This window comes from Equus quagga, chromosome 1 (genome assembly GCF_021613505.1).
Source record: "Equus quagga isolate Etosha38 chromosome 1, UCLA_HA_Equagga_1.0, whole genome shotgun sequence".
In the NCBI taxonomy this organism is placed as follows: Eukaryota; Metazoa; Chordata; class Mammalia; order Perissodactyla; family Equidae; genus Equus; species Equus quagga.
Window position 1 is genome coordinate 82908104 of NC_060267.1, and position 11073 is coordinate 82919176.

Below are 11073 nucleotides of genomic sequence, written 5' to 3' on the forward strand. Positions count from 1 at the left end.
TCCTTGTGTGGAAGGAATTCAGAATCCAGAAGAGACCCATCGTTTGTATTCACTGCAAATCCATTTCCTCCAGCACTCCCACCCCAGGTAACTGTTGAACAAATATTTCAAGAATATTGGTTTGAAGGGCAACCAATGCATCTGCCTGCCAGGGTGCCCTCCACCCCAGGCCACCTGGCTCCTGGTCCCTCTGCTCAGGGCTGGGTCAAGGGCAGACAGACAGGAACATAGGCTCCAGGATGAGGAGGAGGGGGTCTACTCCCAGAGTGGCCCCTCACTGGCTACGTGACCTCAACTAACCTTCAGTGTCCTTACCCAACCCAATGGGACGAACGGCACCTTGCAGGGTGGTAGTGAGGGTTAATGCTGCCGCCTGTGTAAAGTGTCAGACATACAGTAGGTGCCCATGAGCTTCCTCCTTTATTTCCTAGAAGTTCACTGTTCACGAGTCACTTGTGTCTGGGTGGGAGGTGGAGGGAAGTGGTACTAAATGTAGTTAACTCCGAGTGGCGGATTAAAGGATTACAATAAAACCATGGCATGGAGACAGGACCCCTCAGACCTGGGGTTCAGAGGCAGCCCTGGAGGAGCCTTGGAAGGGGGGCGGCCCAGCCTTGCCCTGGCTCTAGCTCCCACACTGACTGCTGAGCACAAAGCCCTTTTGCAGGAGTCTGTGTGAGATCCACAGAGCAGGAAGATGGGCTCCATTTTACAGATGAAGAAACAGAGGTTCCAGGAAGCTAACTGTCTTATTCAAGGAAATACCCATTTTTAGGATTTTCTAAAATTCCCTTGGCGTGCAGAGTGAGGGGGCTGGTCCCAGTAACCCCAGCTCTGCCACTAACTCTTTTTTCAGTTACTGGTTTACCTCCTGCCTCTTTCCTTTAAATAAGTTTTTTAAAAGGGAGGTGGGGAGAAGAAAGATGCTTTGAGATGCTAAACTGGATAGGTTTCCAATTTCTGGGCTTCAGTTTTTTCATCTATAAGATGAGGCACTTCCTACTTTGAGACCTTTGCACATGCCCTTCCCTCTGCCTGGGACGCCTTTCCCCACCACTCACGTCATCCACCTTGTCCCTTAGGTTTCAGCTACAACGTCACTTCCTAAGGGAAGTTTCCCCCACGTTGTTCTTATTCTCCTTTGTGGCATCCTGGTCTTTTGCTTTAGGGCGCCTACCACTATTTAGACACACACACGATTATTTCGTTAATATATGCCTCCCCACCAGATGGAAAACTCCTCGTTAACCAGCATCTGGCAGAGAGGTGGCATTCCACGGTGTTTGTTGTGTGCTGCTTCAACAAAACGAGTTCTCCTCAGGGCTCTGCCAGCAGTCAGTTCTATGATCTTAGAAGAAGCCCCCTCCTGTACCCCCACCTCCACCCAGGTCCCTGGTTCTCATCCGTGCGACACAGGGAGGTGGGCAGAGGCACCCATTTGATTTCTGCCAGCTCAGGTATTCTATGATTTTATCATCTTGAAAAAAATCAATCCAAACCAAAACCCAAACCCAAAACCATTGTGATTCCAGCGCGCTCTGTGAATAACAACAGGTTCTTACCTTCTGGAGACCTCAATTTCCCCATCCGCAAAATGAAGCATTTAGGCACAGTCCTCTGGGCTCTTTTCACCCCAGCCATCGTAATTCCCTTAGGGAAGGCTCCACCCTCCCCTTGTCCTTCACGAGCTGTTCCCCAGCCCAGCCACACAAACAGGAAATGGGGCATCCAGGAGCGGATGAGCAGCTCATTTCTCTGCAGCAAGGGTGAGCTGACTAGGAAACAAAGAGTTTCTGAACTTTCCAGCTAAAGCCAGTACTCCATGCCTAAGATCCTTCTCAAACAGTAAGGGCGGAGGACGCTGGTGGTCTGGGGCTGGGCCTCCCATGCCACCCCCACCTCGGTGTATTCACGGGGCGCCCCACAGCACAGAATTAGCAGATCGGCTGTCTGAGGATGTTACCTTGTGACTGTTCCTCTGATGCTTGACCAAGGTGGTAAAACCCCAAGACAGTACAGGACTCCTGGGCTCAGCCAGGCCCTGTGTGACCTTAGGGAAGCCCCACCCCTCTCTGGGCTGTACTTGGGGCTGTGCCAGCTCCCTGCTCTCCCTGATGTTTTCTTTCTGAAAGCAGTATGGTGCGCGATGAAGGGCACCATCTCCTTGCCCATGTCTGAGTCCCAAATCTCTCCCTTATCATGTGGCCCTGGGAAATTTCTTAATTTTTCTGAGTCTCAGCTTCCTTATTTGTAAAACTGGAGTTTCTGGATGATGAAAAGGCAGGCCTTCTGGGAAGCGCCTAGAACAGCGTCTGGAGTGAGTAAATGCCCGGTAGGCACGAGCCGTGATTGTTTTGACTCTGGTTTCTGCATCTGCCCTTTCCCAGATTGCCCATCTTTCGAATGGGCAGGCAGAACCCTGTTGGCCCTGCAGACCATGTCCCAGCCCCATTCCTCAGAGGAAGCAAATGTGAATCTCAGTTTGAGCCAAACACTGCAGGGAAAAGGAAACTGTAGAGGGAAAGGCAGAACATCCTCTGATGCTGACCCGATGCAGATGGATTTGGGCGTCAGCTGCTGCCCCAGGTTGCTGGGCACCAGGGAAGGGCTCTGGCTGCACCAGATTCAGTAGCGGCGGGAGGGTCCCCAGCCTATCCCCAGCTTGCCCTGGAGAAGACCACCTTTGGAGATGAGAGCAATGAGATGCAGCCGAAGATGCTGGGCCTGGGTTTATCTCTGTTCCTACCTCTGCCCTAAAGCTCGTGGGTAGAGAGGAGGCTGGACTCAATCGTCTCACCCTGAGAAGAAAGGAGAATGGATGACTGTCTGACAGGACTGTTGGTCTCTCACCTCCGGGGTCATGGAGGTGTGGGCGGCACCACCTCCCTCTACTTCTCACAGGAAGGGTCCAGAACCCCACCTCAGTGTTCTCACCTGTGAAGGGAGGAGACTCAAGTACCTACTCCTGCCAGCCTCTGTAACAAGGAAAGGAGCAGTGACAATGGCCCCCAGGGTAGTGGCTCTCAAACTGTGGCCTGCAGATGTTTCCTCCTGTTTGCTCTCTGCTTGCTGCCCCACGAGGAGGCATAGAAATGGACAGTAATTCATCTTTGCTGTATTTTACCAAAGTATCAGTCCACAGAGGATTAGAAATAAAGAAAGAAAAAACCACTAGTCTTCTATCACACTGTCCTAAGATGCAAAGAATGACGCAAGAGCGAGGGAGGGCCATCGTTCTGCCTCCTGGGGCTGCCCCTCCCTTTGGCTCGATGGGCTCTGTGTTCAAGGTGGAGTCACCGGGCCCTGTCTTGCTGGAATGACTCACCCAGGCAGATCTCCCTCCTTGACCCGAGAGCATTTCACCCAGGGGCCAATGCAACAGGCCTCGAAATGTCTGCTGCCACTGCACACAGTGGGCCCGGCACTCTCTCAGCACAGACCAGGAGGCTGGGCTGGGACCAGTTATGGACGCTTAGGGAAGCCACTTTACACTCAGCATTAAAAGGCTGTCCACAGAGGCAAAGAATAAAACCGACAGTCCTAAGAACTGGTGCACTAGCGTCCACCTGGAAGGTGCTCAGCTGAGAACCCTGCCGCATGTGCGGAAGGGATGTCTCTATCACGTAGAGAGAATTTTACAGCTGAAGGGAAACTTAGGGGTCTCTGCTCAAACCTTTTTCTTTTACAGATGAAGAAAGAAACCTTTTCTAAAGGAAAGAGGCCCCTCCTAGCAGAGGCAGGATTCGAACCCCCGAAGGCTCCTTGCCTTACCTCCATTCGTTCGCTCAATCCCTGGTTATTGAGGGCCCACCATGAGCACGCTGTGCTCTAAGCACTGGGGACTGGGCGGTGAACCAAAGAGGTGAATATTCTGTTCTCACAGACTTTCATTCTGGTTGGTGAATAAATGAAATTAATAATTACAGTTCACAAATAATTAATTAAGGACATAATTTCAGGTGGTGAAAAGGGTTTTAAGCAAATAAAAGACATTGACATGTTAGAGAGTGACTGGCGGCGGGCAGAAGGTCCTGTTGGGGGGCAAACTCTTTGTGCTGGCCTCTCTTTCGGGTCCCCAAGGACCTCCGAGGCCAGCAGCATGTTGGAGTTGGCTATGCTGGTCTGCAAGAGCCAATGGTTAAATTTTCAGGAATTTGGCAAGCAAATTGTTAACTACAGCCATTATTAAATTATATAAATTTACATTACGTTACATATATAATTACATTAAATTATATAAGCTTGCAACTAAAGGACTTCTATTCAGAACAAAGGTAATCATCAAAACTCATCACTTGCTGATTGTCTTACTACCTGTTCTACTCTTGAGGCTACTGACACCTATTGTACCAGACATAGCGGAAAATACCATATAACAGTATGCTCCCACTTCCACAAGTGGTAGCTTGAAACTGGTCATAGTGGAAATATTTAGACTATAGAAATTGGCAAATACCATATACCAGGGCTTTCATTTTTCAAAGGGTGAGTGATGAAAGAGTTATCATCAGCACACCACGGCCTCAGCTCTAATCCAGGCCTTCTGTGTTTGTGGGAGTCTGTGTTCTTCCAGCCAGGGGTTGGTGATGCACAGCCCAACTCTCCTGGGGATGCAGGGGAGGAAAAGTGGGGTCCAGTCACGTGGGCATGAACTTTCCTCTTCCTTTTTTAAGGCTTCCACCAGGAGGAAGCAAGTCTGAGATCTCTAAACTGATCTGTCTATTCCTGCAAAAGAACTCCTCTCTCAACACTATTTATCAAGGGTCTGCAAGATGGTGATTCATTCATTTAGTTGTTTGTTTATTTACTTTTGATAAATTAACTCCTATCATAACTATCCCAAGCAGGTAAAAATTTAAAGGAACCCTGCAGAGACTCTCTTTATAAATGTGTATGGTCACTTCTAAATTCCTCTAGATTCTCATATGTTGGGTTTCCTTCCTTCGAGAACATAACTGTTCTGATAACAGCTGAGTAAAGTGACGATCATTTCTACTTCTAATGATGACAACAGTAGCTGCCATTTAATAGTCCCACATGTCAGGCGCTAGATACTGATATTATCTCTAAAATCCATACCAACCCATTTTACACATGAGAATGCTGAGGTTCAGAGATTCAATAACTTGACCAAGGCCAGGCTGTCCCTCTGAGAGTTCCCAGAAGACTTTCCTCTCCTGCAGGTGTGGCCATGTGACCCTCCTCAGAGCTGCAGGATTTTGTGGCACCACAAGGCCCCCATCTCTGGTGGCTCAATGGCCTTTGTGGCTACTCAACTTAGTGGCCGGAACCCCCTCCCACCACTAGAGTAGAACAAACCAGATGCACCTGGAATGCAGGAGCGTGACCCAGGATGGCCCGTTAGCAGCTTTGCATCCTAAAGAAGTGACACTGAGTGAAATGTTAGAGCAGCTCCAGTGGTGACAAGAAGTAGCTAGAATTAGCTCCCGTGCAAGACCCTGTGTTGACTATTGCCTGACCTCTACTGATTCTAGCCAGCTTGTTTTTCCAGCCTCCCAAGGGAGGAAGAGGGTCTATGAGCAAGAAAAAAAATCCTTCCAGTGCACGCCTCTTCTGCCTCAGTGAGCTGAATCCCCATCTGTTGCTTGCAGCCATGATTTCCGACTGGTACAGCTTTTCATGTGCTATTCAATATCTCAGGCCCAAATATTTACTGCGTATTTTCATGCCAGGGAATGAATTCCTGAGCACTCAATTAAATTTTCACATAGGAATATTAATTCTTCCTTCCTTTGCCCAGCTCTGGCTAACATATGAAAATAGGATTTACTATACAAAATACCAGTTTAGAGACAACCATAGATTTAGTCAGCCGAGAGCAAACTTAGACCCAATCCTTGCTTCAGGAGCCATATCTTCCTTAAAGAAAACCCTGCCCCTGATTTGGAGAAGTGTCTTGGCTTTCCCACAGATGCTAAGCAAGCTCCTCTTGGGGACAGCTGGCTGGCCACTTGAGGACTCATGGTTTCCCTGAGGGAGAAGAGAGGAGGGCAGCTGCTCTGCACACAGACACTGCCAATTGCAACGTCACCCTCTGGGCAGCCGGCCCATTGCCCCAGGCTTGCTCCCTCCTGTGCATTCCTCTGTGCCCTTCCAGCCACCAAAGGTGGAGACATCCATCCTTCTTTCAAAGCCAAAACTTCTCATTCCTGCTCCTCTAGCACCTTGCTCTATTGGCCATCCCTTCCCTCTCCCGGACTGAATCCTTCCCGCGACCCTATATATCTCATTTGTCTTTTCCATGCTAAAATCCCCTCCTTTACCCTGTCTTCCTACAACGGCAGCTCAATCTCTCTCCTGACCTTCTCAAACAAGCTTCTTGAAAGAGTTGACTGTCCTCCCCATCTCCACTTCTCTCTCTCTCTCACCCATCAGCAGCCTAGCTTGCCTGCCTTCCACTCCACCCAAAACTGCTCTCAGTGTATTCCAGTAACCTCCAAATTGCCCAATGCATATTCCAGTCCTTATCTTCCTAAACTGCTCCACATCCCACATCATTAGCATAGAACTAAATTCTTTATCTCCCCCTCCACCTCCAACATTCCTTTTTACACATTCTGTCAGCTAGTGGCACCATCATTCATCCAGTGACCCATGACAGAAAGCTAAAATGAGATAATGAATTCTGTTCTGGACTTGTTAAGCTTACCGTGCCTTAGAGACTTCCAAGAAGAGATGCCCAATGGGCAGTTAAACATGAGGCCCCAAAACAGAGGTCTGAACTAGAGATAAAGATGATCGTTACAGAGGTAGCAGAATGAGTGAGCACGAATGAACCTGCCTAGTTTATAGAGTACAAGTCCTAGGTCTTTGAATCCCAGGTGGTACATAGAGAGCTCGCCTGAGCACAGAAATTTCTACTCCTAAGGTCACAATTCCCTCCACATTTGGTTCCTTCCTTCTCAAGTGCTGGCTCATAATGGCCTCCACACCACCATCTTATTCCACATTCTGCCCCTGCTCATGTCGTCTTCTCCAACAACTCTTAAAATTCCATCGTAAAAATAGGAGGTAGAAGGTACCGCTACCCAGTCACTAAAATGGCTAAAATCAAAAGACTGACAACACCAAATATTGTCAAGGATGTGGAATAATCATAAGTCTCGTATATTACTGTGGGAATGTAGAATGGTATACTGCAACAATTTCACTCCTAGGTAAAAAAAAAAAGTCCACAAAAGAATTCTACAAGAAATAATAGCCCAAACTGGAAATAAACCAAAAGTTCATCAACAGGAGAATAAACAAGCAAATTGTGACACATCCATACAATGGAATACTACTCAGCAATAAAAAAGAATAAACTACTCACATAAGCAACAATACAGATGAATTTAAAAAACACTATGTCGAGTGAAATAAGCCAGGCATGAAAGAGACATACAGTATGATTCTGTTTATGAGAAGTCCAAGAACAGGCAAAATTCATCAATGTGATAAAATCAGAAACCAGTCGCTTGGAAGAGCAGAAAGAAAATTAATCGGAAACGGGAACTTCTAGGATGATGCCAGTGTTTTATATCTCATTTTCGGTGGTGGTTATACAGGTGTAAACAACTGTCAAAACCTGTTGAACCAAACATTTAAGATCTGTGGGTTTTGTGGCATGTAAATTATACACTAATTAAAAATTAGAAAAATAAAATATTTTAAGTATCTATAAAATCAACCCTAAAATAAAAAGAAAATGCAAGGCAGAAAACACATTCATTTCAAATAAAATTATATTTATACTGTGGATGTACCAATATGAATGCCCAGTCCCTGACTTAACGCTGTCTCCTTTCAGCTGTTCTCCTCTCACCCTTGCCCCCAGCTTGATGACAACTGTCCATTAGCCATTTTCTAGCCATCATGAGAGATGATGTAATGGAAAGAGCACAAGCCTTAGAGCCAGGCAGAGCTGCGTTCAAATCCCAGCTGCGATTTAAGAGCTGAGTGCCCATGAGTGAGCTACTTGGCCTCTCTGAACCTTCATTCCTCAACTAGAAAATGGGTTAGTGATATCCACCCTACCCTGTTGGGCTGGGCTAAGAAAGGGGCAGTGTGCTGACCAGCTCCTGGGGAACCTAATTCTTTTTGACCTCAGCCTGTGAAACTAACTCATATCAGAGGGTCCCACGAAAGGCCTGGAAAAGCTCAGAGCATGAGGAGACTCACCAGCTTCTTCTCTCAGAAGGGTAAGGAGGTGGCCCTGGGGCCCTGGAGTTAGATCTAAGTGAGCTGGGGCTAAGAGCTGCAGAAATGTCTGCTCAGAGCCACCATGGCCAGGGTAGGGGGGTCTTGGCCTGTGACCTAGGATACAGGTGTCCTGGTAAGGTTCGGCTGCTAGAGGGTCTTGCCCAAATCACTTTGCACGCCTGACTCAGTTTCTCCACTGAAAATGATCAGATCAGCCTAGGTTTGAGGAATTGGATATCAAAAACAGTCTCTGGGGTTTCCCGATAAGTAGAAGAGATAAAGGCAGATCTGAACTGAAAGAAGGAGGGGAGGGTCAGAGCCCTGCCCCCAGGCTCCCCTCCCCCACCATGGTGGCCCCTGAGGCAGGATCCTGGGCCCCTCAGGGGCACAGTTTGAAATCTCCTGGACAAGGTAAACCTTAGGGACTCTTTCAGCTCTGCCTTCAGTCACTGACCACCTGTTACTTGTAACACTATCTGAGATCTGCACCTGCCCTCGCCCCCCCGCCCCCAATCTGGTAGAGGAGGCAAGGTGCTCAGAAATAAAACAAGAGAAAGCGCTTAGGGTAGCCAAGGTGGCACAAAAGTGCAACAGAATAACCATATCCTCTTCCGGCTGCACCCCCCCCACACACACACACACCCCCACACAAGCCCCTCCACACTTGGCATCTCCTTACCCTGAGCAGGATCCCTATTTCATAGTTGTGGAAACTGAGGCTCTGCCTGGGAATGTGTCTCCCAGCTAGGAGGCGGCCAGGCCAGGGCTCCCCGCCCCATCTCCTGCCTCCTGAGACACACCTATTTCCAGGTAAATGAAGGAGGCAAAGAGGACGGCTCAGGAGGCAGGAGGAGTGCAAAGGACCAGCAAAGCCACGCAAGCAATCGCCTGGGGCTGGGTTCCTTCCTGGGGGCGGAGGGGCGCTGACACCCTGCGCGCCTTCCCCCTCCCTCCCGCTGGCCAGCGAGATTAGGGAATCACAGGTCGCTCTGCTTTCTCTCCTCGCGCGCTGACATTTCTTCCCACTTTACTGTTTCTTGGACGCCTTTCAAGAGTTTGTGCAATCATGCTGTTTTTCTGCCATTTTCAAACACGGGTGGTGTCCTTTTCGAGTGGGAACGGGGTGGAGTGAAGAGTTGAGAGACACTTTCGCCTCCCATCACCCCAGTGCAGCAGGCCTTTTTGCCGCCAAAGTTACAGCGTCTGAAACTTTCCCCATGCCAGGTTTTTGGCTTGGTCCTCCGCTCTCCGAGCTCTGTGACCGCTCCCACTCTGTGCCCCTGCTCTCAGGGGTTCGTACGCCCCTCACTACACCCTCCCAGGCTCCTTCTTCCCAGAGGCATCCTGTTCCCATTTTGTCCTCAGGCGAGAGCCATTCCTCCGTCCTGCCCCACAGACGGGGACAGACCCCTCATTCCTTTTGAGACTTCCTTGCTGGGTCTTACCCCGTCCGCCCCCCCCCCTCCCCCCGCCCCCGAGCCTCCCGTCTCCTGCCCCCGCCCCACAGACCCCGAGGGGAGACCTCGGCCCGCAGCCTCAGGCCCGAGTCTGGAAGGCTGGGCAGAGGCAGTGACGGGGACAGGATGGGGACAGGGGCTGGGTCAGCTTTGAGCACAGATACAGCAACACGAACAAAAGCAGGGACACAGGCAGGGCAGCAACAGGGCAGGGCCGGGGTGATGGCCAGCTCCCCTGCCCCCCGCCATCCCTACCCCTCGCCCGCAGCCCCCGGGCCGGGGCCCCGCTCCTCGCGGCCTCCAGGGGTTCGGGCGGCGCCCCGCGGGACCCACCTGATCCGCAGAACCCGTGCGCGCTCGAGTCTGGACCGCGCCTCGGCTCCCGGCCCCGGCGGCGCCCTCGGCTGCCCGCACAGTGGCCGCGCCGCCTCCGCCCGAGCCCGGCGGTGCGTGCCGGGGCGGGGGTGCCGCTGCGCTCCCGCCGGCCGGCCGCCGGGCGCTCCTCCGGGGCAGCGGGCAGCGCGAGCGGGCACGGGCGCCAGGGAGCCGGCGAGCGCTCGACAGCCGGTGGCGCGCTCCCCGCTCTGCGCGGCCGGCGGGTGTTTGTGCAAAGGCGGTCCCGCCCCGGACACAGCCAGCGGGGAGGCCGGCCCGCGGGTGCGTGAGCGCGGGTGCGTGTGTGTGTGTGTGTGTCTGGTGGCGCGGAGGCGGACGGGATGTTTGTTTCATTTTCACTGAGGCAGAAAAAAGCCTGAAAGCAGCAAAAAAGAAAAGAAAATCCCTGGTGAGGGTAACTGGGCCTCTTTGCCTTCTCGGGCCTGCACGTGGTGGGGGTGGGGATGGGGGGGACCCGGAGCGTTGGAGGGTGGGGTGCGGTCTGTCACCCTGTACTGCAGGGAGGGGCCTCTGTGCCCTGGCGCACCGCCAGACACTCAGGAAGCGGAGAGCCTGGGAGGTCTTGATCCACCATTTGTTTCCTGGGGAAGGAAGACGCAGATGTAGACAGCGACCAGCCGGCGGGCTCCAGCCGCTCTGCCCCCAGCCCCGAAGTCCTGAGCTCCGGAAGTGAGGAGCTGGTCCCTGGGCACCTAGCGTGGGTCTTGCCCGTGCTTGTTCACAGACTTTGTGATCTTTGAGCCCGGAGTTTCTCAAACCGGATAACACACACCCCCTGGGGTTCCCTACTAAAATTCTTTAGAAGGGAACAACAACAACAAAAAAATCTGTTTCAGAGTTTGTGCTCCTGTGCCCAGGAGTTCGCTTCTGGTGAGCACATCCGGCTGCCCTCACTTAGCCTGTCCTACTCTGGTAACAACAGTCATGGCACTGCCACCCTTGGGCACAGGACCATCTATTTTGTCCGTGGAAATAAAATTTCCTTCTGCCAGGATCATTTGCCCTTGAATGTCAATTT

General features: G+C 51.1%; 1 protein-coding gene across 6 annotated transcripts in view; it reads right to left on the reverse strand.

Annotated features, from left to right (window-relative positions):
* Positions 1-10291, reverse strand: part of GGTA1 (glycoprotein alpha-galactosyltransferase 1 (inactive)) — a 71573-nt gene extending 61282 nt beyond the window's left edge. For 2 of the 6 annotated variants that reach the window (XM_046664506.1, XM_046664516.1), the window contains exon 1: positions 9993-10282. Coding sequence is in view for 1 of the 6 variants with exons in the window: in XM_046664487.1 (XP_046520443.1) it covers positions 1563-1587 (25 nt within the window). In the remaining 5 variants the exon portion in view is untranslated. Of the gene's footprint in view, positions 1-1562; positions 1602-8881; positions 9168-9992 lie in introns of those variants that run through there. The other 4 variants (XM_046664478.1, XM_046664533.1, XM_046664524.1 and 1 more) reach the window with 4 other exon arrangements.
* Between the last annotated feature and the right edge of the window lie 782 nt (positions 10292-11073).